General features: G+C 53.7%; 1 protein-coding gene across 3 annotated transcripts in view; it reads left to right on the top strand.

Annotated features, from left to right (window-relative positions):
- Nucleotides 1-25745, top strand: part of ZNF423 (zinc finger protein 423) — a 345848-nt gene extending 320103 nt beyond the window's left edge. For all 3 annotated transcript variants that reach the window (NM_001101893.1, XM_059876574.1, XM_015475722.3), the window contains 1 exon segment: nt 25049-25745. In NM_001101893.1, coding sequence (NP_001095363.1) covers nt 25049-25078 — 30 coding nt within the window. In that variant the 3' untranslated portion in view covers nt 25079-25745.
- Nucleotides 25746-25950: the final 205 nt, after the last annotated feature.

Below are 25950 nucleotides of genomic sequence, written 5' to 3'. Positions count from 1 at the left end.
TTGTCTCAAATGCTGCAGGGGGGCAGGCAGGGAGCACAGACTTTGTGAGAGTCGCTATGCATTTGAAGCCTTAGAGATGGTGACTGCAGCCATGAAATTAAAAGATGCTTGCCCCTTGGAAGAAAAGCTATGACAAACCCAGCTGCTGCTGCTAAGCCGCTTCAGTCGTGTCCGACTCTGTGCGACCTCATAGACGGCAGCCCACCAGGCTCCGCCGTCCCTGGGATTCTCCAGGCAAGAACACTGGAGTGGGTTGCCATTTCCTTCTCCAATGCATGAAAGGAAAAATGAGAGTGAAGTCACTCAGTTGTGTCCGACTCTTAGCAATCCCATGGACTGCAGCCCACCAGGTTCCTCCATCCATGGAATTTTCCAGGTGAGAGTACTGGGGTGGGGTGCCATTGCCTTCTCCATGACAAACCTAGACGGCATATTAAAATGCAGAGACATGACTTTACTGACAAAGGTCTGTCTAGTCACAGCTATGGTTTTTCCAGTAGTCATGTATGGATGTGAGAGTTGGACCATAAAGAAGGCTGAGCACCAAAGACTTGATGCTTTTGAAGTGTGGCGTTGGAGAAGACTCTTGAGAGTCTCTTGGACTGCAAGGAGATCCAACCAGTCCATCCTAAAGGGAATCAGTCCTGAATATTCATTGGAAGGACTGATGCTGAAGCTGAAACTCCAATACTTTGGCCACCTGATGCGAAGAACTCTGACGGAAAAGACCTGATGTTGAGAAAGACTGAAGGGAGGAGGAGAAAGGGATGACAGAGGATGAGATGGTTGGATGGCATCAATGATTTCATGGACACGAGTTTGAGCAAGCTCCAGGAGTTGGTGATGGACAGGGAAACCTGCCGTGCTGCAGTCCATGGGGTCAAAAAGAGTCGGACACAGCTGAGCGACTGAACTGAACTCCGTCATTTATCAGCTGTGGCCCTCAGTTTCTTTATCTGTAATGTGGGTATTAATAGTTCTTGCTAACTCATGGTTGTGTTGTAAAGCCCTTGGCACACCTGCCTGTTACTGTTGTCATTTACTAGTAGTATAGTTAGCATTAGCCATTTGAGGTTCAGATGACTTGGTAGGGTCCCCTCTGTTTGGGCTTTGCTGTGATTTCATGATTTCTGGTCTGAGGTGGAATAAAGTGAGACTAGATCTTTCCCTCTGTGACACCCAGCCAAGTCTCAAGGCCACGGGCACTGGGCCGTGGGAGTTGCTGGGTGCAGAGCAGGGAGGCGAGGGGGCAAGGGCACAGAGTGGGGGCCTGAGGCTGGGCCATCACTTCCCGCTTTCTACATGTTTCCAAGCGCCTTTGGCCTGGACCTTTTCTCTGGACACTTTCCTCAGCTGTGCTGGGGCTCAGTGGAGGGAGGCGTGCAGATTTGGTTGGGGACGTGAGATAAGCCTGTAAACCACACACCCCAAAAATGTCAAGGCTGTTGGCCTTGCGTTTCCAGCCTCAGGCCTCAGCAGATGAAGGCCTGGGGCCCTGTGGGCCCTTTGCCAGGGGTGAGCTGACCTGAGGGGAGAGGTGCACTCCGCCCGCCCAGCCCAGCTGTCTCTGATCCCCGCAGACACCTCTCTGCTCACAGACACTGGCAGAGACGGCACCTCCTTCTCGCCATCCTGAGAGCCTCACTGCATCTCAGTCTTCGTTATCACCAAGGGGGTCTGTAAGGGGGATCACCGATTCCCAGCCATACACAGCAGGCCTCTGACAGGTGGACAGGCTCCTTGCAGAACTGGCCAGGAAGTAGTTATAACAGTCGCCCCCTGGGTGGATGCCTAGTGTGGGCCAGGCCCTCTTCTAAGCGTCTTGCGTGGACTGTCTTCACTGGGGTCCTTCTCCCCATTGACTGATGTGGAAACTGAGACTCCTAGAGGTTAAATGATTTGCCCAGGGTCATTTGCCCATGGCAGAGCCACAGACAAATTGTCTTCGCCACCAAGGCAAACAGAAATCCTCCAAAGTTTAAATGAATTGCCATTTATATGAGCTAATAGATTTAAATGAGGCCTGCGGTGCTGAACTATAAAAAGCCTTGTGTCAGGGGACCCAGAAACTATTTTAGTAGTTGGGCCAAGCAGGTAGCACAAATAGCAGTAACAGGGGATGCAGAAGAACCTGCTCGTGGGTGGGCCCCAGCGGAAGCACCCTGGGGACTGTTCTGCGGAGCCAGTCCTATGTAGCCATGTTTGCAAGGCTGCAGCTTGAGGCCAAGAGCCTGCAAATTTTCTCGCAATGAGCAGTCAGCTCAGGCCAGGCTTAGGGAGAGAGGAAGAATGGGGGCCAGGTTTGGGGAGAGGAACCTCACAAGCTCTCACGCTTCCTGTGATGCATCTTCACACTCATGCAGCTTTGCCGGGTGCTGTCACAGGAGGCTGAGCCGGAGAAAGGTCTCTGATGCTGGGATGTCTGACATCCCAGACCTCTGTGGTGGGGCCAGGACTGGGGAGTGGCGGGCCTGCCCTGTGCCCTGGAATCTAGACTCTGTCACCAACAAAAGCCTGGGGCTGCAGGAAGCACATCCCAAGCTGGCCCGCAGCAGCAAAGCGGCCAGCCTGGCGTTGAGCGGGCACATTTAAAGGATTAGCTCACGCTGTTTGCTTGTGTGTGCCTAATCACGCCGCTTCCAGCTAAATGATTACAATTGATTAAAAGCAGAGCTAGGTATTCTAACTAGCAACCTGGAGCCCTTCCGACGGGGCCAGCTGGGTCCTACCAGACGGAATCCTGGTACCCAGCCAGGGGGACGTGTCTGTGAGCCAAGGGCATGGTCTGAGCCCCAGGGGGACCCCTCCTTATGAACACTGACTGACCTTTTCCTTCATTCCATTTCACAGACATTTACTGAGTACCCGTTATAGTCATCATCATGGGGGCTTGGGCTGCGGCTGTGAATGGGTACATAGGTCCCTATGCTCGCGAAGCTGACGTTCTGCAAGAGATACCAATGATAAGTCAGTAAATATGTGAACAAGGTCGTTCCAGATTGCAGAATTTTGAAGACAGTAAAATACTGCTTTGGGACAGAAAGTGAAGTGTGTGTGTGTGTGTGTGTGTGTGTGTGTGTGTTGGGGCAAGGAGGAGGGACTGACGGCTGAAAAATCAGATCAGGGGTCAAGGAAGGCTGGCATATCCACTGAGTCCTGGAGGTTGAGAAGGAACCAGTCGGGGGAAGAGCTGGAGGAATATCCGGGGAAGGGAACAGCCAGTGCAAAGGCTCAGAGGCATGGACAGATTTGGGGAGTCTGAGGAACAGAGAAAAGGGCACTCAGGCTGGAGAGGAGTAAGGCCCCCTCTTGCTTCACTCTTCTGGCCGTGCTTTTCTCAGCTTCTGTGATGCAATGCACCGCCGAGCCTTCTGCTTGAACGCCCTTCCCTTCTGAGTCTTCGGGGCCCCAGTCCAAGTGGTCCGTTCTCTGAGAAGCCATCCCTGATTCTCCCTCCTTGGACTTCTCCAACCCTGCATTTAACTCCCCGATCCCTTTGCATGTCTACACCTGACTTCCCTCTCTAATGTGAGTTTGGGGAGGGCGAAGCCTCTTTCTGCCTGCCATCCATCCATCCATCCATCCACCCACCATATGTTTCACCATATTTGTTTTTAGCTCCTGGAAAGTAGGGAACAAAGGGAAGAGAACACACATAACGAAAGGAGTAAAAGAAGAACTGCAACTGCAGATTCTAGGAGCCCATTTTTAAAATCCCTGGTCCTTATAAGATGGGTAACCAAGGAGCCAGTTTCCTTGCCTCTTTGCACTGCTGCTATCAGATCTAGCCAGATAATTATAACTAATAATAATTAAAAACTGAAAGTGCTCTAGGCATATACTTAGCATTTGACTCTTTGAGCTTTCCGCGAGCAGCAGCATCTTCCTCCTTCCTGTTTTAAAAGACGGCCCGTCTATGCCAGCCACCACTACACAGAGAGCAGGGCCTGGCTGGGCTTGGCCAGGGGAGTGAGAGGGAGGTGCCAGTGACACCCAGCCGTGGTCCCAGGCAGCGAGTGCCTGTTGCAGGCCTTGGAGCCCTTCCCGGGTTGCCCCTCCTCCGTTGTCTCCTATTGCAGACACTTGCCCCTTGCTGGCCTCAGCTGTACAGTGGTTTGTACCGTGGCCTTGTCTGTACAATGGCGTGGGACCTACTGCCTCGGGTTTTGTGAGGATGGACAGTTCTTCAGAAAAGCACTTGCTGAGCACTTAGAATATAAAGCTTCCTGTCGGTAATTACGGCACATTTAGGGTATGAGCCCTGCCTTCCCCACTAGGGCAGGAAACCAGAGCCCAGCACAGCCCGATTTCTATTCACCTTGGCGATGTGGTGCAGTGGTGCCCACAGAGCCTGGCTGCAAACCCCAGCCCCACTACCGAGTGGCCCTGTGACCCTGAGAAGTCACTGACCCTCTCTGGGCCTCAGCGAATGGGGCGGGCAATGACAGCGCCCGAAAGGCCTTCAGCCCCAGGTCTGGTCCGAGTCCAGGTTTGCTGAGCATCAGCCACGTTGTTGTCACTGTCGTGACCTGTGGGCTTCGGTTCACTCCTTCACGGCTCTTTCCTTCAGCCCGTCATGCGTGGATGCGCTCAGTGCAGCCCACGAGGTTTGCTGAGCACCTACTATGTGCCAGGTGTGTACACATTCTAGGGATACACAAAGGCCTACGTCTCTCAAGCGCTGCCCAGAGAGAAATAGGGAACTGATGAGGCCAGACGGACAGAGTACGGGATCCACATTCACGGGGTAACCTAGTGTAATATATGCACTAGAGCACGGCGTCACCGCAGTCGTGCCGTGTGTGAGTCTCACAGCAGGACTGCCGCGCCCTGCGGAACCCCAGCTGGCCCCACGTGACATCGCAGGAGGCCCGAGCGTGGCCCCTTCCTCTCCGTGTCTGCAGGCCTGTCTGTGTCTCTTGGTTTTTTACTCCTGGGTGGCGCAAGACCTTGCCTGCACATCGTCGTCCTCTGTCACCGCGGCCGCCCCTTGGGGTGACTGAGCCTCCTGAGGGGCCGTGTGTGCAGATCTAGGATCTGCGTCTGGAGAAGACTGAGGGGTGGGCAGTGACTCATCCTTGTCCTTCTGACGCCCGGACACAGGCCTGAGCCCCTCACTCCACCGTAGGCAAAACGAGGCAGACTACCTGAGTGTTGTCGGGGGGCCTGACTCCATCTCTTCACACGTACGGTCTTTTGAGGCCTCTCAGTGTCCCCTCGAGTGTGGCATCTTATGACCCTCACAGCATCAAGGGGTAAACCGAGGCTCCCTTGGTCACACGGCTGCTGGAGTTGCAGGGCTGTGAACACAGGCAGGCTGGCCCTAGTGACTATGCTCTGGGCCCCGAGGTTGGGGCAGTGCAGGCCTCTGGGTGCTGGGTGCTGGGCGTAGGCCTCACGTCCCAGGAGGCCAGAGTTCCAGAAGGTGACTCGGAGGTTGCCAGTGGGTGACTGGAGCCCGTGGATGCCTTGCTCTGGGAGGGGGTGCTGTGGTTGCCGTGGTCACTGCAAAGAGGAGCAAGGGAGCGGCAGGCCCAGGAGGAGTCAGGCTTGGCTGTGCTCGGATGCCCTCGTGGCCCCGGGGCTCTGTCTGCATGAGCGATGGAGTGTGTGGCGGCCCAGGTGGGGACTGGGCGGTGGGGGGGTGCCCCGGAGGCCTGGCTCCGGGCAGAGATGGCACTTGGAATCGGCCTCGGGCTGCCCGTCTGCCCATCGGAGCCTGTCATTCATGCCCTAGGGCGGGGGGCCAACCAACTTTCGAGGGGCACCATGCCATGGCGACAGATGGGTGTGGGGGAGCTGCCAGGAGCTGAGGCCAGCAGCCATTGTGTGTGTCGTAAGCCCAGCCCCTCACCAGCCCTCTCCCAGCCGGGACCAAATGCCTTCAGTTTCTTAGAAACAAAAATGCAAAGAACAGTGGGTGCCATGTTGGTCCAAGACCCCCAGAGGTTGGCACCGTACAGAGCCCTGCCCCCTCATTGACTTAGAGGCGCTCGACGTCCTCTAAGACACAGGGCCTGGGGCACAGGGGGCACGAATCTCAACTGCTTCTTCAAGGTCCCTGTGACCTTGGCATATGACCTCCCCTCTGAGATTCACCATCACTCACCGGACAGTGGGCCAATATGCCTCTCCTGGACCGTGAAGTCACTGCCCCACTTTGCAGATGGGAGGCTTCATACTGTGTCACAGAGCTACTAGGTGGCAGAGCAGAACCCGAGGGGCGGGGAGGAGTGGAGAAAAATAGAAACAGCAACAACCCCAGGCACTGCGGGGAGCCCTTTGCACTGATCATCCTGTTTTATCCTTAGGATGATCCTTTGAGGCCAATGCTGCTGCCCCCATTTTGCAGAGGGAAGACTGAGGCACAGTCAGCAGTAGTGGGATTTGAACCCAGGCAGTCTGGCTGTGGCGCCTGAGTGTTGAACTGCTGCCCGAATACTGTGGGAGGCTCTCTGCCATTGCAAAGCCCCACACTTGTTAAAAATGAGGCCTGCTTTGTCTCAATACCTCGGTTTGTCCACTCTACCTGTTGGGAGTGGGCTGGCTGCCCCCTGCCAGGATGCCAGGGTCTGGGTGTCTGACGGCGGTGGGGGAGTTGTTCAGCCCCCTCCAGCGGAAAGATGAGAACTGGTGCTCTCGGCGGAAGCCTGGATTGCGCTCTTTGGTCGAGCAGGAACAATTACTAATGACATTTAGAAAGAAATTAATGATGAGAAATGCAAGTTGGCATTTCAGGAGCACCAGTCAGCAGCCGCGCGTCAGCGCTCACAGGAGAGGTGAAGGGCGGGGGCCGGGCGTGGGGGGAAAGGGAGGAGACAGCAGAAATTAATTTTGCTGTGTCAATAATGAATGTGGCCCCACTAGCTCTGCTTCTGGAGTTTAGGCAGAATCAAGCATGGACCGCCTGGGGCTCGTCCAGGGGCGCCAGGGGATTCTCTTGTGTGCTGTGATATGTAGGGGCCAGAGCTGGTGCGGGTCCAGTTCCGTTTTCCTGCTCAGCGGCATCAGGGCCAGAGCGGGGCGGGCAGGGGACAGTGAGCCGGGAGGAGGCAGCCTTAGGACCAAGCCATGTGGGCTCAGCCAGCTGCATCACTTAGCAAGCTGCTTTGCCTTTCGGTTGTGTTCATTTTTTGTTTTGTTTTTTTTGTTGTGATGCGTGGCTTGCAGGATCTTAATTTCCCAACTGGAGATTGAGCCCGGGCCCTTGGCAGTCAAAGTGTGGAGTTCTAACCACTGGACCATCAGGGAAATCCCTACTTGGCCTTTCTGAGCCCTGGTAGAATGGGGACAATGGAGACATGTGAAGATAATGTATGAAGACCAGGCAGCCCAGTTTTGGCACATAGCAGGCACTCAACATATGGTCATTGTTACCACATTCCACTGACACATTTTAAGATGCACAGCTTTTCTCATTATAACATCTCTTACATTGGAATACCTCACTCGGGTGTCATAGTGTAACTGGTCTTTTTTTTGTTTGCTTGTTGTGATATATCAAATATGGGAGCATCTTATACTCTCTGGGGTTTTAGAATAGATAAAATATGCCTTTGGTAGGAAGCATGGCAGAGGGTAAGGAGGAACCAAGATGCTGAAATTGTCTGAGAGAGGGACTGGGGTTCCCAATGGGAGCATACCAGCCCCTTCATTCTCATCAGAATGACGGAGAGGGGTCCCATCCAGCCTCCCCTCACATAAAAGGAAATGTCATTATCATGGTAACGTTGAACATTTTTACAGAGTGGAGGGTGAAAACTCATAGCCCATGGCCCTGGGATTTTGGAGACTTTAAAGGGCACAGTAAAGGACAGAAATGGTATGGACCTAACAGAAGCAGAGGATATTAAGAAGAGGTGGCAAGAATACATAGAACTATACAAAAAAGATCTTTATGACCCAGATAACCAGACGGTGTGATCACTCACCTAGAGCCAGAGATCCTGGAATGTGAAGTCAAGTGAGCCTTAGAAAGCATCACCACGAACAAAACTAGTGGAGGTGATAAAATTCCAGTTGACCTAAAAGATGATGCTGTTAAAGTGCTGCACTCAATATGCTAGCAAATTTGGAAAACTCAGCAGTGGCCATAGGACTGGAAAAGGTCAGTTTTCATTCCAATCCCAAAGAAAGGCAATGCCAAAGAATGCTCAAACTAGTGCACAATTGCATTCATCTCACATGCTAGCAAAGTAATGCTCAAAATTCTCCAAGTCAGGCTTCAACAGTACATGAACTGTGAACTTCTAGATGTGCAAACAGGATTTAGAAAAGGTAGAGAAACCAGAGATCAAATTGCCAACATCCACTGGATTATTGAAAAAGCAAGAGAGTTCCAGAAAAAGATCTACTTCTGCTTTATTGACTATAAAAGCCTTTGACTATGTGGATCACAACAAACTGTGGAAAATTCTTCAAGAGATGGGAATACCAGACCACCTTACCTGCCTCCTGAGAAATCTGTATGCAGGTCAAGAGGCAACAGTTAGAACTGAACATGGAACAGCAGATTGGTTCCAAATAGGAAAAGGAGTATGTCAAGGCTGTATATTGTCACCCTGCCTATTTGACTTACATGCAGAGTACATCATGCTAAATGCCAGGCTGGATGAAGCACAAGCTGGAATCAAGATTTCTGGGACAAATATCAATAACCTCACATATGCAGATGACACCACCCTTATGACAGAAAGTGAAGAGGAACTAAAGAGCCTCTTGATGAAAGTGAAAGAGGAGAGTGAAAAAGTTGGCTTAAAACTCAACATTCAGAAAACGAAGATCATGGCATCTAGTCCCATCACTTCATGGGAAATAGATGGGGAAACAATGGAAACAGTGACAGACTTTATTTTTTGGGTTCCAAAATCACTGCAGATGGTGACTGCCACCATGAAATTAAAAGACACTTGCTCCTTGGAAGAAAAGCTATGACCAGCCTAGGCAGCATATTAAAAAGCAGAGACATTACTTTGCCAACAAAGGTCTGTCTAGTCAAAGCTACGGTTTTTCCAGTGGTCATGTATGGATGTGCGAGTTGGACTGTAACGAAAGCTGAGCACCAAAGAATTGATGCTTTTGAAGTGTGGTGTTGGAGAAGACTCTTGAGAGTCCCTTGGACTGTAAGGGGATCAAAACAGTCCATCCTAAAGGAAATCAGTCCTGAATATTCATTGGAAGGACTGATGCTGACACTGAAACGCCAATCCTTTGGCCACCTGATGCAAAGAACTGACTCACTGGAAAAGACCCAGATGCTGGGAAAGATTGAAAGAGGAGGAGAAGGGAATGACAGAGGATGAGATGGTTGGATGGCATCACCAACTCAATGGACATGAGTTTGAGTAAACTCCAGGAGCTGGTGATGGACAGGGAAGCCTGGTGTGCTGCAGTCCATGGGGTCACAAAGAGTCAGACATGACTGACTGACTGAACTGAACTGAAAGGGTTGTCTATGTTTCAAAATTCAGATTTCCTATAATTACAGTGGTTAACATTAATATAGTCCTTATTACATGCCAGTCAGTGTTCTTAGCACTTCTATACATTGAGACATTGAATCCTCACAATGCCTCTATTATTAAGATAACTGAGCTGAGGCGCCGAGAAGTTAACTAACTCCGAGGCCACAGAGCTCGTCAGTGCTGGACCGAGGCCACCGGCCCCAGATTCTGTCTCTTTACTGCCACACTAAATTGCTAGATTTCTTGATTTTTCTGCAAATGAGAACTGACAGCCCCTGGACCACAGTCCTGCATGGCAACAATCAGCTGCCCTCTTTAGACACGGGAATGTGAGTTCTGGTTCAATACCACCCCCCACGTGGTCAGCCTCACCTGGTTCATTACCCACCCGGGCTCTGAGTTTGGGGCCCTGGAGCAGCACTTCACAGTTTGCAAATATCTCATTGGTGCCTCAACAGCTGGGAACCACTTGAAGCATTCTTCACTCTCACCATTTTGCAGACCTGAAAACTGAGGCTGGGAAAGGGCAATAAAGCTGGGAGAAGTGGGCCTGAGGTGGGAGAGGGGATGTCTTCCACCCACCTGCCTTTGGGTGTTTGAACAGGGAGGCAAGTGGGGCTCCCTGCTCTGCAGCTCAGTGACTGGCCCCTCCTAAACCCAGATGTGGACACACAGGTCAGTAGCTGCACCTCTATGGCCCATCTCAGTTTCCCCATCCTTTCTGAAGCTGCCAGCTCAAAAACGTGGGCTCATCCATGCTTTGATGTTGACAGCGATGGCAAACCCTTGTGATTAGTAGTAACTGTGATAATATTAGACATCTGTGTACCATTTCACATATTGTAAGCACTTTTCTATATATTACCTAATTTGAAACTCATAACAAGGCTATGAGGTAGATGCTGTTTGTCCCATTTTTCAGATGAGTATATAGGTGCTTAAGTGAAGTGACTTGCCTTGGGTCATATCCATATATTAGGTGGCTAAAGCAGAGTTTGAACTCCAATCCTTCTCCCTCCTTCCCGCTTATTTGTCTCTGCCCTCCTCTTTCTCCTCCCATCCACTCATCTGCACATTTGTCCATTCATCCATCCATATATCCATGCATTTATCATTCACCCACTCATGCACCATCCATTTCTCCTTCCATCTAGCTGCACATCCAGCCGGCCAGCCATCAGTACTGAGTGCTAAGTGCTAGGAATTACACAGCTTTCATGACACGTTTCGGAGAAGGCAATGGCAACCCACTCCAGTACTCTTGCCTGGAAAATCCAATGGATGGAGGAGCCTGTTAGGCTGCAGTCCATGGAGTCTCAAAGAGTCATACAGGACTGAGCAACTTCACTTTCACTTTTCACTCTCATGCATTGGAGAAGGAAATGGCAACCCACTCCAGTATTCTTGCCTAGAGAATCCCAGGTATGGCGGAGCCTGGTGGGCTGCCGTCTATGGGGTCGCACAGAGTTGGACACAACTGAAGTGACTTAGCAGTAGCAGCAGCATGACACCTTTCTCATATGCTCTTAATTCCATGCTTAACTGCTCTCCATCCCTCCTCTCACCCTAGAGCTGGGCGTGTTCCCCCCCAACACACACACACATGCACACACGCACACACACCCCTCTGATGAGTTGAGAGGAACAGGACAGACTGGGGATCTAGACGGTCCTTGGTTTGCCTCGTGGAAATCAGCAAGTTCTGGTGGTGGAAGGGAAGGCAAAAGGCTGACCTACAAGATCAAGAGCAGAGCCACTTTGTGTGTGGGCAGTGATGATATGCCCACAGTTCGGTTGGAAGCTGAGTGTATACAAGGGCAGACGAGGCCTTGCAAGCTGGGCCACAGTGTTCATCCACCTCGTCAGCAGGCCCAGATCCCAAGGAGCCCTGCCTTTCTAGGTCAGTAAAGGTCACCCTTACCCCTCTGCTTTGTGCCAGACTGGACATCCTCTCCAAATGGATGAGGATATACCCCCAAGTGTTTTCATAAGAACCTTTGAGATCATTAAATATAATCGGTCTCAGCTGCAGTTTTGATCGCTGGTGCATGCACACAATTCATCACAGCAAATTAGGTCCATCTTCAGAACTTCTGGCCCTACAGCCTGGGGGTCTGTAGGCGAGAGGCTGGGCCATGTGGCTCTGGAAACCATTTGCGGGGGATGATAAGCCATGCTTTCCAAGGAGGACCACCCTCAGAATAATCTGCCAGGATAGCTTTCCCTCTGCAGGGGTTAATCTTCCAGAAATTTTGAGGATGCAGGAAAGTTTTCCTGTTAGCCAAGGTTTGGAAGAAAGACGAAATGGATATGATCAAAGTTTTAAAATACCATTTATAAGACCTGAAAACACTGGGTTAGTTAAGGGACCTGAACATACATGTTCTGTATAATTAGTGACCGTGTGACCTAGATTTTCCAGAACAGTCCTGATTTCAAGTATTTTGTCCCAACTGTTGGCTATTTGTCCTGATTTTTGGGCTTGTAAAATATGATGACTATCTATGGAGCTGAGTTTGCTCATCAAATTGATTTCAGAAAAAAATTACAAGGAAAAATTCTCCCCCACTCTTTTTCCCCCAACATGGCAAAGTATGCCATAGGCGTACCTCATTCTCGGCTTCCCATCTCCCTCACTAAAGGAGCAGAGGAACACGTCCATCCAGCAGGGTTTGAAAATTGTCAGTGCCCCAGTCCTTTGGACTTGGCGGTGACTGCACGGGAAGCCTGTCTGCAGTGTGGCTCAGGGCATGAAGGTCTACAGGTCTCACAAGGTACTCTGTCCTGCGATCTGGCCCCTGGAGCCAGGCCACTGGTGGTAGCCATAGGGCACTGCAGACGAACCCCTGTGCACCATGGGGGTGGAAAAGGCCTTGGTCTTGCAGCTATGTTGGCCAGTGATGTGTCCCCTAGATGCTGCAGCTCCAGCTGAGGCCTCTACAGGCTGCATCCCACTGCTACAATCCATGCAAGTTCCAGCCTCCAACCTAGAACCAAATAGGTGAGGGTTACAGCTCAGGATCAGCCCTGGCATCTTAGCTGTAGAATGCAAAATCTCACACTTCCAATCTGCCTGTTTACAAAATAAGATCCCACTCATTTTCTGAAAAGATTGTGGTGAAATACACTCGGGGCTTCCCAGGTGGCGCTAGTGGTAAAGAACCTGCCTGCCAATGCAGGGGACATGGGTTCAATCCCTGGGTTGGGAAGATCCCCTGGAGAAGGAGATGGCAACCCAGTCCAGTATTTTTCCTTGGAGAATCCCATGGACAGAGGAGCCTGGCGGGCCACAGTCCATGGGGTTGCAAAGAGTTGGACACAACTGAGCGACTAACACACAACATAAAATACACTTACATAAAATTTATCATTTTAACCACTTTTTTTTTTCCAGCTGTGCGGGGTCTTCATTGCTGTGGGTGAACGGGGACTGCTCTTTGCTGTTGTTCACGGGCTTCTGATGGCGGTGGCCTCTCTTGTTCTGGAGCATGGGCTCTAAAGCACAGGCTTCATAGTTAGTGCACGGGCTTAGTGGCTCCGTGGCATGTGGGTCTTCCCTGACCAGGTTTCGAACCTGTGTCCCCTCCTTCGGCAGGCAGATTCTTTACCGCCAGACTACCAGGAAAGTCCTTGCCCGTTTTTAGGTAGACAGTTCAGTGGCAGTAAGTACCTTCTGTGAACTATCACCACCATCCACAGTTCTTTTCCATCTCCCCAAACGGAAACCGTGTCCCCGTGAGTGAGTGACTCCCCTCCGTCCTCCTGCAGCCCCTGGAAACCACCATCCTCCTTCCTGTCTCTCGGAACCTCATAGAAGTGAGTCATGCCGTCTTTGTCCTTCTGTGACCAGCTCGTTGCACTTAGCGCAGTGTCTTCAAAGGATCCCCCAACTTCTAAGGGAAAAGTATAACATGCCCTGGGCGGGGCTGGGGACACGGGAAAGAGGAGCAGCCTTGCGTCTTCTCCTCTCCCTGACCCTGTCAGTGGAGGCTTCGCCTCACTACCGTCTCTCACTGGCTGTTCTTACTGCATTTTTAGCAAACACAGGCTTGGAGCTGACACCGCCCAGCAGAGAAGGGAGAGACAGGGTCCCTGCCTGCAGCCCACAGCCTAGGGAGGGCCAGGGAAGCAGCCTGGTCATGGCAGGTTGAGGAAAGTGCTAGAGGGATACCTGTGCAGGTGCAGAGCTGAACCAAAACAGGGGTCTCTCATCACGTGGGCAGGAAGGGCTTTCCCAGGGCGCAGAAGTCAGAGGCAGAGGAGCTTAGGGAGACAGGAGGGAGCCTCGGGGCCGTGGAGTGGCTGCCAGGAGGGCTGAGCAGGGAAAGAGCGTGGCCTGCTTGGGGAGCTGGGAGAAGGCAGTTGAGGCCTCAGGGCCAGCAGGCGCCAGACCTTGTAGGACTGTCAGGCCTGGGGTCCAGGGCCTGGATTTCTTCTGGGTGTGGTTGGAACCCACTGGGAGTTAAGCAGAGATCTCGCCTCCCTGCTCCCCGGAAGAGAGAATTTGGGACGTGCCTCTCACAGCTCTTTATTCTCCCAGCATCCCACTGCCATGAAGAGGGAGCCAGAGTGGAAACCAGGGCCACTGGCAAGTGGGGGCTGACAGGTGTGTCCCCGAAGTGGTGTGAGTCAGGGCGGGTCAGCTGCGCTATGTGTTAATCGCTTCGGCCACGGCCGACTCTGCGACCCCTCTGTCCATGGGATTCTCCAGGCAAGAATACTGCAGTGGGTTGCCATTCCCTTCTCCAGGGGATCTTCCCAACCCAGGGATTGAAGCCGAGTCTCCTGTATTGCAGGCAGATTCTTTACCATCTGAGCCACCTATGTGAGGAGACAAAAAACCAAAATAACAATAACCGACCCTGAACCATTTTCAGCATGTTGTCAGCGTAATGTCTCTGTGTGTGTGTGTGTGTATGTGTGTGTGTGTGTGTGTGTATGTATGTGTTCACACCAGCACACTGGGATTGGATGGTGTTCATGAATGTGTGTGACTGTGGTGTACCTGTGAGACTGTATGTGTGTGGCTGTCCATGAGTGTGTGTGTATCTGTGGGCTTCCCTGATGGCTCAGCGGTAAAGACTCTGCCTGCAGTGTAGGAGATACAGGAGATGTGGGCTTGATCCCTGGATCGGGAAGATCCCCTGGAGGAGGACATGGAAACCCACTCCAGTATTCTTGCCTGGAAAATCCCATGGACAGAGGAGCCTGGTGGGCTATAGTCCACAGGGTCACAAAGAGTCAGACACGACTGAAGTGACAGCATGCATGCACACACGTGTGTATCTGTGTGCATTTCATTTGGGGGTACCTGTGTGTGTGTGTTTGGAACCCAGTGGGGGATCATGCAGAGATCTCCCACTTCCCCTCTCCCTGGATGTGTGACTGCAGGGCATCCATGAGTGTGTGTGTTTGGGGGTGGGCAGAGCAGCCCATCATACCATACTGAGCTCATAAGTGCCCCCAAGGGCAGTCCCCCCATGATGCCTGGCCCTCTCCTTTCCCATGAGGCACAGTGGGTGATGGCTGGGATGATTCTCAACTTCTTTAGAAGAAAGGGAGGTACGAGGGGGATTATCGTCAAGACTCTTGAACGCCATGGCAAACTGGTGCTGTTCTCTCAGAGTGCTTGAGGGAGGGGCTGCCTGGAAAGATGGACATTTTAGCACTTCAAAATGTGACCCTAGGGAAGGCGGGTTTCCCAGACTTGCTCCCACCTGGCATACCTGGAAACCCTCAGGCTGCGCCCCTGGAAGGCACCCATGTAGCAGCGGTACCCAGGACCTGGGGGACTGTGCCGGCCTCAGCAGAGCTTCCTCTTCTGTCCTCCATCCTAATGATGGGCCACGTGCCACCTAATAGCACTGCCTGCCCTCCCCACTGCCCTGGGCATCAGCCACTCCGTGTACCGGGAGACACCTCAGGTGTCTGGAGGGCCTCTCAGAATACCAGCAGCCTCAAGCTGGCAGCCCTGGGGGCCAGATGTGACCTGCAGACATGTTTTCATTGGGTGATCATGCTTTACACATTGAGATGTTTTGTATATATTTTTTAAAAATCTCCCATTTTTCAGTTTTTCCCACAGAACCAGACATGCTGGCCACACTGGGCCTGCATTCCCACAGGACCGCAATTGCCCGGAGCCCACGAGGGCTGGCTCTTTCCGGTGAGGCTGGGGTTGCTGGGAGGGCACAGTGCTCGCCGTGCCTTACAGCTTTGCACCTGGCCGGCTTGCTGGTGGACCTCACAGCACCCTGAGCAGCAGGCTGCGGTCCAGTCCGGGCGTGGCTGTGCATGGTCAGGGAGCCCTACCCACACAGCCATGTCTCCCCAACATCAGCCTCTGTGTTTCAGTTTATTAACTCTTACTGTGAGTTTAGCAGTAGCAGTGTTAGTCGCTCAGTCCTGTCCGACTCTTTGCGACCCCACAAACTGTAGCCCGCCAGGCTCCTCTGTCCATGGGATTCTGCAGGCAAGCATACTGGATTGCCATTCCCTTCTCCAAAGGATCTTCCTGACCCAGGGATCGAACCCAGGTCTCCTGCATTGTAGGCAGATTCTTTACCTTCTGAGCTACAGGGAAGATCTAACTGTGAGCTTGGAGCCCACTAATAGGGTGTTCCGTGTGCGTGGTGTGTGGTCTTCTTTGACCATCACTAAGACCAGCAGACGTGCTCTTGGGGAGGAGGAGAACACCCTTCCCTCTCGTGGTCTTGGGAGCCCACTCTTCACACACCTTTTTTTTTTATATATATATGTTTTCTTTTCTTTATCTGGCTGCCTTGGTTCTTAGTTGCTGCACGGGGCTCCTCGTTGTGTCAGGCGGGCTCTCCAGTTTGGGTGCACAGGCTCAGTAGTTGCGAGGCGTGGGCTTAGTTTCCCCAAGGCATGTGGGATCTTACTTCCCCCACCAGAGATCGAACCCTCAACCCCGGCACTGCAAGGCGGATTCTTAACCGCTGGGCCACCAGGGAAGCCCCCCCGTGCCATTTTTAACGGAGCGTCAGCGCTGCTGCCTACGCCTCTCCTCACACTCTGGTGGCCTGCGTGACCCGATTCCCGCCTTGCTCCAGCAGGGCACAATCCTATCGTTCAGACACCCGACTCAGACTCTCTGCGGGCAGGGGGCTGTGCCTCATTCGTATTTGAGATGAACCCCAGGAGCTCGTTCCAAGCAGGCGCTTGGCTGTGTTTAGCGTGGACTTCCCGGTGACCAGGGTCAGGCCAGCGTAGTGTCCCCACCTGGGAGGGGCCCGAGTCCACACGCAGGGAAATCGTGGCCACCCGGCGTGTTATGGCCGAAACCCTCGGTTCTCAGCCCTTGGTCCCAGAGTGTGCTGGGTACCCGGCCCCCGAGGGACCCCACCTCCCTTTCGAGAAGCAGCAAGAGTGGCAGCCACATTAACTCCGGACTCGGGGGGTCAGGCTTGTCGCCGAGGAGAGGCGGATTGGTAAACAGCCCTGGAGAGATTTCACCTTCCTCTGCCCATGACACGGCCATAAACCCTCGTTTTCCCTTGCACAGCTGCTTGGTAAAAGTCTAGTGGCTTGCCTGTGATTCTGTGCTCACAAACAGACCAGCTGGGCCCATTTGCATGCTGAAGTGCAGCTCCCCGGAGCCTGCGGGCCCTCTGGGCAGGTATTATTAGCTCCCTTGTTTTGTTGGGTGACTCTGAATGGGAGCCTGTTTACGGGCTGAGTTCCTAATAGAAGGCTTCAGTTCCCTGCTAATAATCTATTCTCCAGTGGGTTTTATTTCCAAAGCACAGCCGTATAGAACCTGACCCCTTGGGAGTTCATTGGGCTTTTTTTTTTTCTTCTTCTTCTTCTTTTTCACAACAACATTTTCTCCCACATTTTCACTCGAAGATATTTTTCCCGCTCCTGGGACTGGTTGTTGGTCACGCTCCCTGCTTCGGGCTCTTGGGTCCTGGGTGCTGGAGAGAAAGGTTTAGAGGGGGTGCTCTCTTGCCCACCTGAGGTCCTTAGAGCAGTGGAGAGGATGAAAGAAAGTAGACGTTCAGCTCCTTTGGGGATATGAGCAGCAGCAAAGGTCAAAGGCTCTTTCTCACATGCCCCCAGGTGACTTGAGGTCCGCAAAACTGCTCCTGTTCGGGGTTCTGCCAGAAAGTGGCAGACTCCCCTCCCCGGAAAGCTAACCCCACTGTTCCCCGGAAGCTGGAATCCCCCTCCATGCCAGGAGATCTGGATGAATTGAGGCAGTCACATGAGAGACAGACTTCCCCAGATAAACGGGTGCGACGCTCACTTCCCGCTGTTCCGGAGTGGCAGACGACAGCCCGTCTGGCTGTCTGGGAGGCAGGGCCAGGGAAGCCCCACACACGTCCCCACGCACGGAGGGGCTGCCTGGGCCTTGTAGGACATCTCGGGCTTTGTCTTAGACTGGCGGGTCACCAGCTTCACTCTGGACCCTCCTGATGCTGAATGGTGTCCCTTCCACACCAGCGAACCTCTCCACGCCCTCTGTGCAGACGGGCAGCTGTCAGCCAGAAAGGTGGGCCGGGAGCGGGGGAAGTGGGGCGCAGACACGTCAGAGCTGGGGCCCCCAGGAGAGCGACTGCGTCACCGGGCAGGCATTTAGAGGGAACCTCGGCCATCACTCACTCCTAATTTTCATGACGTGCATTAGCTAAATTGTGTTCTGAGTATTCATTCAGCTCTGTTTATGGCGTGCTCTCGAGTGCGCTTACCGTTTGTCAGAAGTGCAAACTAGCGAACATACGAGCCTTTAAGACAGGCCATCTGTTCGTCTTAGACCCTTGGACGATTGTCAAACGCTTCTAAAAATAAGTGCTCACTAGCAGAGAGGGGCTGCCTAGGTGATGCGCAGCGGAGAGGGAGGCGGGCTGCCTGCGCCTGAACCCTGCCCGAAGGGAAAGATACGTGCGGGTACCAGGGGCCGGGAGGGGGTGTTACGGGAAGGGCCGAGGGAGATGAGAGCACGAAGGTCCTACCGGAGGACCCTTCTGGCTGGAGGTGTGTGCAGCTCCCTGTTCCTTGACTCTCGTGTAACTCCACAGCTCAAATACCTTCGATGGCTCCCCATGGCCCAGATTTAAGGGCAAGCTGCCTCGTCTGGCATCAAGGAACCTCATCAATAAGGCCCCCGCCTTCCTTTCCAGGCTTGTCTCCATGGCACATGCCCTGTGCTTCTGCCAAGCTGAATTATTCATTGTTCCCCCAACATATGCTGCACTTTTCACATTTTGCAGACAGACGAGGGCTCTGCTGAAGAGTGGGCTCTGTATACAAACTGCACGGGTGCAGCCCCCGCACCGCCATTACCAGCTGTGGGACCTCCATGCTGTGCCTCAGTTTTCTCATCTGTGAAATAGGGATAGAGAGTACTTAGTCCCCGGGGTTGCCGTGAGGCTTAGCTGTGATTGTTGTCAGGATCCTTCACACCATCAGCCTTTGTCTGAGTGGTCCCATCTCCCTGGAAAGTGAGCACGTGCCCACACACACACGCACACACACGCGCTCGCACTAATGCAAATCCTAACCTAAGCAATCCTCAAAAGGGCAGCTTGGAGGCCAGCTTTCTCGTTAAACTCCTCCCAATCAGAAATCAGCTCTCCATCCTTCAGCCATGAGCTGGTAGAAGGCCAGGATACACCTCACTCTGTCTCCTCTGTCTCTGTCCACTGCACACGGCCAGGCTCCATGTTTGCTAAATGAACCAATACCAGAACCTCTCTTAGCCTGAACAGGCCTGCAGCATTAGCCCGAAGGATCTACCTTTTTCCTGGAAACGAATCTTCCCGTGGCTAAGGCAGGTTCTTGGACTTGATCCCCGCTCCTGAAGTCTGCTCTTTGTAAAGCCAGCCTTGTGAGAGCTACTGGGTCGGAAGCCACCAGGGACTGGCCCATCGGTGGGGAGAAAGGGGACGGATCACAGCCTCTTCCCCAACCAGAGGCAAGTGATGTGGTCAAGGTGAGGCCAGCTGTGATCTGCAGGTGGGGCTGGGTGAGTGGGCAGGTGGGATGTTCTCGGGTGCGGGGCTGTGTCCCTGCACCCTTACATCTGCCATGGGGATGTGAGGCTAAGCCCTGGGACTTCTGCTGTGCACTTTGGGAGTGAGGCTCTTTGAGTTCAGGCCCCTGCCACACTGTGGAGCTGTGAGCTCCTCAAGGAAGAGGCTGGGGCTCCCCCAACTCTGTGTGTCCAGGGCCTCTGTGAACAACTGTTGGAAGGGGTGCGTGAATGACCGGGAGAGGACACGCCTCCTCCCTTCCTTACAAAGTCTCTGTGAGGTTCCCCACCTCACCAGACATCCGACTGTTCCCTGGCGGGAGGGAAAGCAGTGGATTGTGGGTGCAGAAGTTGTAGCCAGGGGGCTGCGGGGAGGGGGCCATGAAGAGAGGGCCTTTATCAGACCCTGCTGCTCCAGGGATAGGACTGTCCAAGGTGCTGCCTTCTCCGGAGTGGTCCTGAGATCTCGCCAGCCCTCTTGGTGCCATGGGGGTACCAGCAGGAGCAAACGGCCCCTTGCTCCCAGAGCTCATGACACTCCCAGAGCATCATGAACACCGTCTGTGGGGTGTATGGAGCACGTCCTCTTAGCCAGTCTGCAATAACTACACTTAAACTATCTCCTGAGGCCTCAGGGCATCTTAGGATGTGGGCTTGGTTATTGCTGCTCCCTCCACCCCAAGTACCCCAGAGGTCAAGGTCACATGGCTAGTAAGTGGCAGAACCAGGATTCAAACCGAGGAGCCAGCCCCTCTCAGCCCATAAGGGCTCGCCGCCTGCCTTGCCATCCCCCTAAGCAGGGGCTAGCACGAATGGGGCACGTGCGAAGGACCAGGCGAGGTGCCAGGACTTTAGAGATGCTTTGTCATCAGCGTGGCGGGAGCACAGGAGGGGCAGCCCATAATGACCAGCAGTGCGGAGAAATCCTCTCCAGCCCACGCCCGTGCATCTCAGGGGGTGCAGAGCAGTCTCTTATTGCCTCGCAGGCAGAGTTTTCCATGCCACCAGGCACCCAGCATGTTTAAGCATCGCTGGTCTTTTCTACTTGACTCTGCGGTGGGTGGGCATCAAAGGGACACCAAGCAGGGTCTCAGACCAAGGGACAGAAAACAGAACCACGACCTGGAGAAGAAATCCTGACCAGGAAGGGACACACCAGTGTGTGTGTGTGTGTGTGTGTGTGTGTGTGTCTGCATGTGCATATGTGTGTGTGCACATGATTCGTACGCATGCCTATTGTGGGGCCCTGTTGAGCCAGGGATGCCTCCTGGAACAATGAAGCCAGAACAGGACCCCACCTGGCGTGTGCCAGTGTGTGTCTGCGCTTTTGGGAGGACGGTCCAGCCACAGACTCCATGATTCTGATGCTCCCTCACTACCCAGACCATACCCTGGCTTGGGCCCTGGATCCGGGTTATTTTACTGCCGACTTCCTAGTGACAAACAAGGCGGCTCTCACCTAGCAGGGTATTTAGTAAAAAGGTTTGTTGAAAGAATGAATAACTATGTAAATGAATGTGAGGGTGTGACCGAGGGATCCTCCGCGGCCACAGTCCTCTGGGGATGACTTCCACAGACACAGGGTTCACCAGGACCCCAGCCGGGGCCCGACCGGCCCCTCTCTCGCTTCTATCCCAGGGAGCTGACAGCTCTGGGCACCAGGCAGAGGCGGCCGGCGCCGGCCCTTCCAGAAACCTCCGGCACCAGAGCCGCACAGAGCGGATGGATCTCCGCTGCAAACCAGGGCCACCCACCACCTCCCTCCCGTTCTCCCGTTTTATTTTTCTCACCTGCTCCTCGGCCCACACCTGCGTCTCCCTGGCAGGCACCGAGGCCCGTGTGGATGCCAGACCCCCCTGTCTCTCGGCACCTTCCCCGTCCTTGCCGGCTGCCACCCCCGCCCTCGCCCCGGCCTTTATGAGGCCGGGAAAGTGTTCTTCTGCGGTTCGGTAGCATCTTTAAAAAACGATTTTCTTGCTTCTCGGAAGGGGCTAAATATAGCACAGGCATAAACAGAGAAATAGACATTAAGCCAAAATGCCCTTGTGAGAACCATGCCGGGTGCAAGGAACTCTAAGAAGACTTGATGAAGCTCCCCCATCCCTGGAACCGACTGCAGCTCCAAGCCGTTGGGGTAAGCAGCCCGGCTTTTTAGGGTTATTGAACTGTGCCGTCGGCGGAGCTGCTCAGCGCACAGGTGCGTTAGTGGTTGGTGAGTCCTGGGGACGGTCCCCGCCACCCCTCCGCCCTTCCTGAGGAGGAGCTGGTGCCGGCTTGTCCTGGCACGTGGGCTTCTCGGCACCCCCACCCCCATAATTACTGGGCGGCCTTGACCCGGCTCCATCAGAGCTATCATACTGCACCCAAGTCTGGGTGTCTCTTGGCACATCCCCGCTTCCGCAGTCAGGATTGCGGGCTGAGCCGAGCTGGAGTCATCCCCTCCCTCCCCTATGCCCGTCCCAGGGCAGAGCCTCCAGCAGGCGCTTCACTGCTCAGTGCTGAATGAATTCTGGTGCCTGGCCCCGTCCCTGCATTGAGTTTCAACATTTCCATCTGCTGGGACATCCTGGGCTTTTTGTTCCTGGAGAACTTCAGGAAAGGAAGTTTCACCCCACTGTCTCAGGACCCTCTTTGAGGAAGTTCTTCCTTGAGTCTAACCGAAAAGCCACCAGCTCCTGCTCCTTAAGAGAGAAAGCTGCTGTTGTTTTCGCCTGAGAAGTGGCATTTGTTCCTGAACTGTCCTCATCAGCGGTCCTAGGCGTAGGTTCCCCCCTCCAGGATTTCTGTACCTGGCTGAGCTGCTGTGGACCACGTGGGTCACACAGGCCCTGCTCTTGGCATCTTGGCAAGAGGCTGCTTCATTATCCAGAGAGCCCCGGACACCGCCTTTTCCCTTGTTGCTGCTGGGTAGCCCTGAGGAGTCTGTGAAGATCAGACATCATCTGGTTTTCTGCTGCTTATGAAACAGAGTCCACGTTCAAGGGCATTCAGGGCTCCCGGCAGTCCTCTGTGACCTCTGTGCTGGGATCACCCCACTGGTGCCTGCACTGGTCGGGCTTATTCCAGCCTCCATACCTTCCTCTGTGCTGTGCCCCCGCTTTGGACTGTCCTCTTCCCTTACCATGCATCCTCCCTGTACACACCTTCATTTATTTATCCTTCCACTGATGCAAAAATATTTACTGTGTCTACTTGGTATCAGACTCAGAATCAAAATTTGAGAACAAAGTCAGAGCTATACATGTTTACCTTCTTAATACCCCCCTCCCCCCACAACCCCGTGCAAATCAAGAAGGACCTGACCGCACCCAGGGAGCCCGGGCAACAGGGCACTGTTAACTGACTGGCTGTTGGCAGGGTGGGAGAGTGAAACCACCACATTGTTCTTTGCTGGAAGCTGCACCTGTGACACCGCTGCTGGACGTGGTGGGCCCAGGGGTCCGATCAGCACAGTGAGCAGCCCTGGGCCAAACTCGGTGGGACTGAGAGAGGAGATGATGCCATCCCCCCCCCCCCACCGTCTGCCGCTCAGCAGAGGCAGCCAGCCTGGCACCTGGGAGGCACTTGCACGTGTGGGAGGTGGGCTGGAGATGCCTTGAGTGGCTCCTGGGAGGGGAAGCAGAGGACTTCAAGAGGAGCATGGTTGGGAGGAGAGAAGGGGTGGGAACTGAGTGAGCAAAGGCCCGGGAGCTGGGAGGATGGTTTGATGTAGGGTGGGCTCCGCTCCCTGCAGGACCGGCTGCCTGTCCCTGCACAAGTGCAGGGAGAGGTGCCTTGGCTGGAGGGTGGGCGTTCCCATGGAAACCGCCGCATCCCATCTGTGGCCTCAGACAACCTGCCTTGCGCCTCTGGGTCCCTGACACCCCCACCGAGGTGCCAGGCCAGGATGGCAGAGTTGTTGCTCGTGTCTGGAAAGGAGTTTGGATGATCCACAGACTGGGTGCCCATGGGGAGGTAAGGTGCTGTGGGAACCCTGCCATCTCGCTCAAGCCCCTGGCTCTCTTGGATCCGTTGCCACCCCCTCCTGCTTCCTGGCTGGGTGTATTTTAGCCTGTCTGAGCTTCAGTATCCTTTTTACCATGTCCTACCTTGTAAGCCCGCATTGGGGACTGAAAGAGGTGTGCCTTCAACCACACAGAGCACCTGTGCTGGTCAGAGTCCGGCCATGTGGCCTGTGCCCCGGAGCACAAGGAAGGAGGCAGCAGGGCTTGGTAGCTCCGAGCTGCTGGAGTCAGCAAGCATCTGCCGTGTGTGGTCGGGGCGCTGCCTCTCCCGGCCAGGGTGCTGCCTCTCCCGGGCCGTGCGATTGCCGGAGGGGTTGGCGACATCACCAAGGAGACAGCAGCCATGCCCGCCGTGGGAAGCGGCTGCCGCAGGGGCCCTGGGCTGGGGAGCGGGGGTGGCCCCAGGCCTCCCCGCGAAGCTGCGGGCATCCTGTGGTCGCCTTCGCAGTCCAGTCCTGGAGCCCAGGAGAGAGATGCAGAGCCGCGCCTGACCCCTGGTGGTCATCGGCAGAACTGCAGGAGCGGCTCCCAACCCTGGAGGAGTCGCTGCGCTGGAGGGGCGCCCAGGTCTGCGGAGGCAGTCCATTCTTGGGGAGCTGCTTCTGTACGGGGGTCCTGTGCTGCTCCCCACGGCGGGGCTTCTCTGGCCTGGGTGGATTCCGCTTCCTTTCTCCAGGTGCCATGAGATTGAATAGCACCTGAGGCTTTGATGAGATTGGTCTGGATTTGGAATACAGACCACTGAAAAAGAAATAAAAAGATAGGCTCTTAAGAGGCCAAACGCCAACCCCAGCCCCAGGCCACTGGCTCCTGGGGAAACACCTACACTGCCTTTCTGCTCTGGCTGGCATGAGGGAAGAGCTGACTTGGGCCATGGAGAGACGGAAGCGTTTAGCCAGAGGGTTCCACCCAGGCCCTCTATTCCCAGGCAGATTCGAACTGTACACAAGGTCCTTCTGGCCAGAGCACTGTCATATGACGGCACAGGCAGGCTCCCTCCCCCGGGCCCTCCCGGCGTGGGTGGGGGGTGACCTGGCCCCTGCCTCCGCCATAGGCACTGCGGCCGCCCACTGTCTGAGCACATCGGCGCCGCTCTGGCGTTTCTTGGCTGAAGAGCTGCATGGCACACATGCTGTATCCCTCCACCAGGCTCCGAGCATCTCCCCGGAAGGACCGTGGAGGGGATCTGGGGGAAGCCTGCAGGCGATCGGATATAATTTCCTCCTGATCATTAGAGCAAAAGGGAGATGGAGAGGTGAACAGGGATGTTTTCAATAACCCCTGCCTGCGCAGCCTTTCCCCTCTCCCTCCAGATAGCCAGTCCCTGTGGTAAGACCTGAATGGTCTAAAAACAAAAATTCACAGGGAGCCCAGGTTGGCAGCAACAGGAACCCATCCCCAAGCCCCGAATCAACTTGGCGTCTTGGCTGCTGCGTCGCCAGAGCACTTTTTCGTTCTTGCATTTTGTTTTGTCATAATCGAGATGCTTTTCTGTGGCTCTCGGCTTAAATGCACCGAGTGGGAGGGGATGGGCATGCTCTCCATTCTTCTGCCTTCATGCGTGTCTCCTTTCTTCGCCTTTGCAGAACCACACGATGAGCCAGCATGCACAGTGAGGGACCGCTCGACAGGACTCCTCTCCGCAGAAGGCTTGCCGGAGACGCCGTGGGGAGGGCCATTTGAACATTACATCCAATCAAAGTGTCATTTGCAACCCAGATGTAAAACTCTAATGATTTGGCCATGAGGCGCTGCTATTATAAGCAGCTGGAAATGAATATTAATGGCAGAGATTAAAAGTATTCCATGCTCAGTATTTTTTATTGTCCTGCTACAGCTAGTGTGCTTTTAGAGTTTCCGCCGCAGACTACATTTCTAGAGTTAGAGAAACCCGCTTTTGGAAGCGATTGTCCTTTGTTCCTTCATGTATTATATTGATAGTTTTTTTTTTTTAAAAAAGGATTAGTGTGATTTTTTTTCTTCGCTTCTTATTTTTCTTTCTTGTTTTTCTTTCCCCCCCTTCTGTTAACTACTTTTTAATTGCAATTCTAGGTAATTGTGCATCGTGATGTGATTGCTTGGCTATTGTCTGAATATTTCCTTTTAATTTTTTTAATTAAAGACTAATGCTTTGATTGGATTTGCCAGTTCACCGGACAGTGATTAAAACTATGTAATGAATATAATCGGTTTCAGTGCAACTGGATGGTCTGCTTTTAAATGTGACTTAATCTGACTGCAGTAACTAGTACAGTTCAATAAAGGGAATCCATGCGATTAGCATCCGCCTGCCTGGTTCTCTCCTCCCCAGCCCAGGGCTGTGTGGGGGCTGTCGTCACCTACAGGGTACGTTCCTGTGGATCACACATGCTCATGGAGTGTGCTTGGACTCAGTCACTAAGTCATGTCCAAGTCTTTGCAACCCCATGAGCTGTTGCCTGTCATGGCTCCACTGCCCAGGCAAGAATACTGGAGTGAGTTGCCATTT

This window comes from Bos taurus, chromosome 18, assembly GCF_002263795.3.
Source record: "Bos taurus isolate L1 Dominette 01449 registration number 42190680 breed Hereford chromosome 18, ARS-UCD2.0, whole genome shotgun sequence".
Taxonomy (NCBI): Eukaryota; Metazoa; Chordata; class Mammalia; order Artiodactyla; family Bovidae; genus Bos; species Bos taurus.
This window is presented reverse-complemented; position numbering and strand designations above follow the sequence as displayed.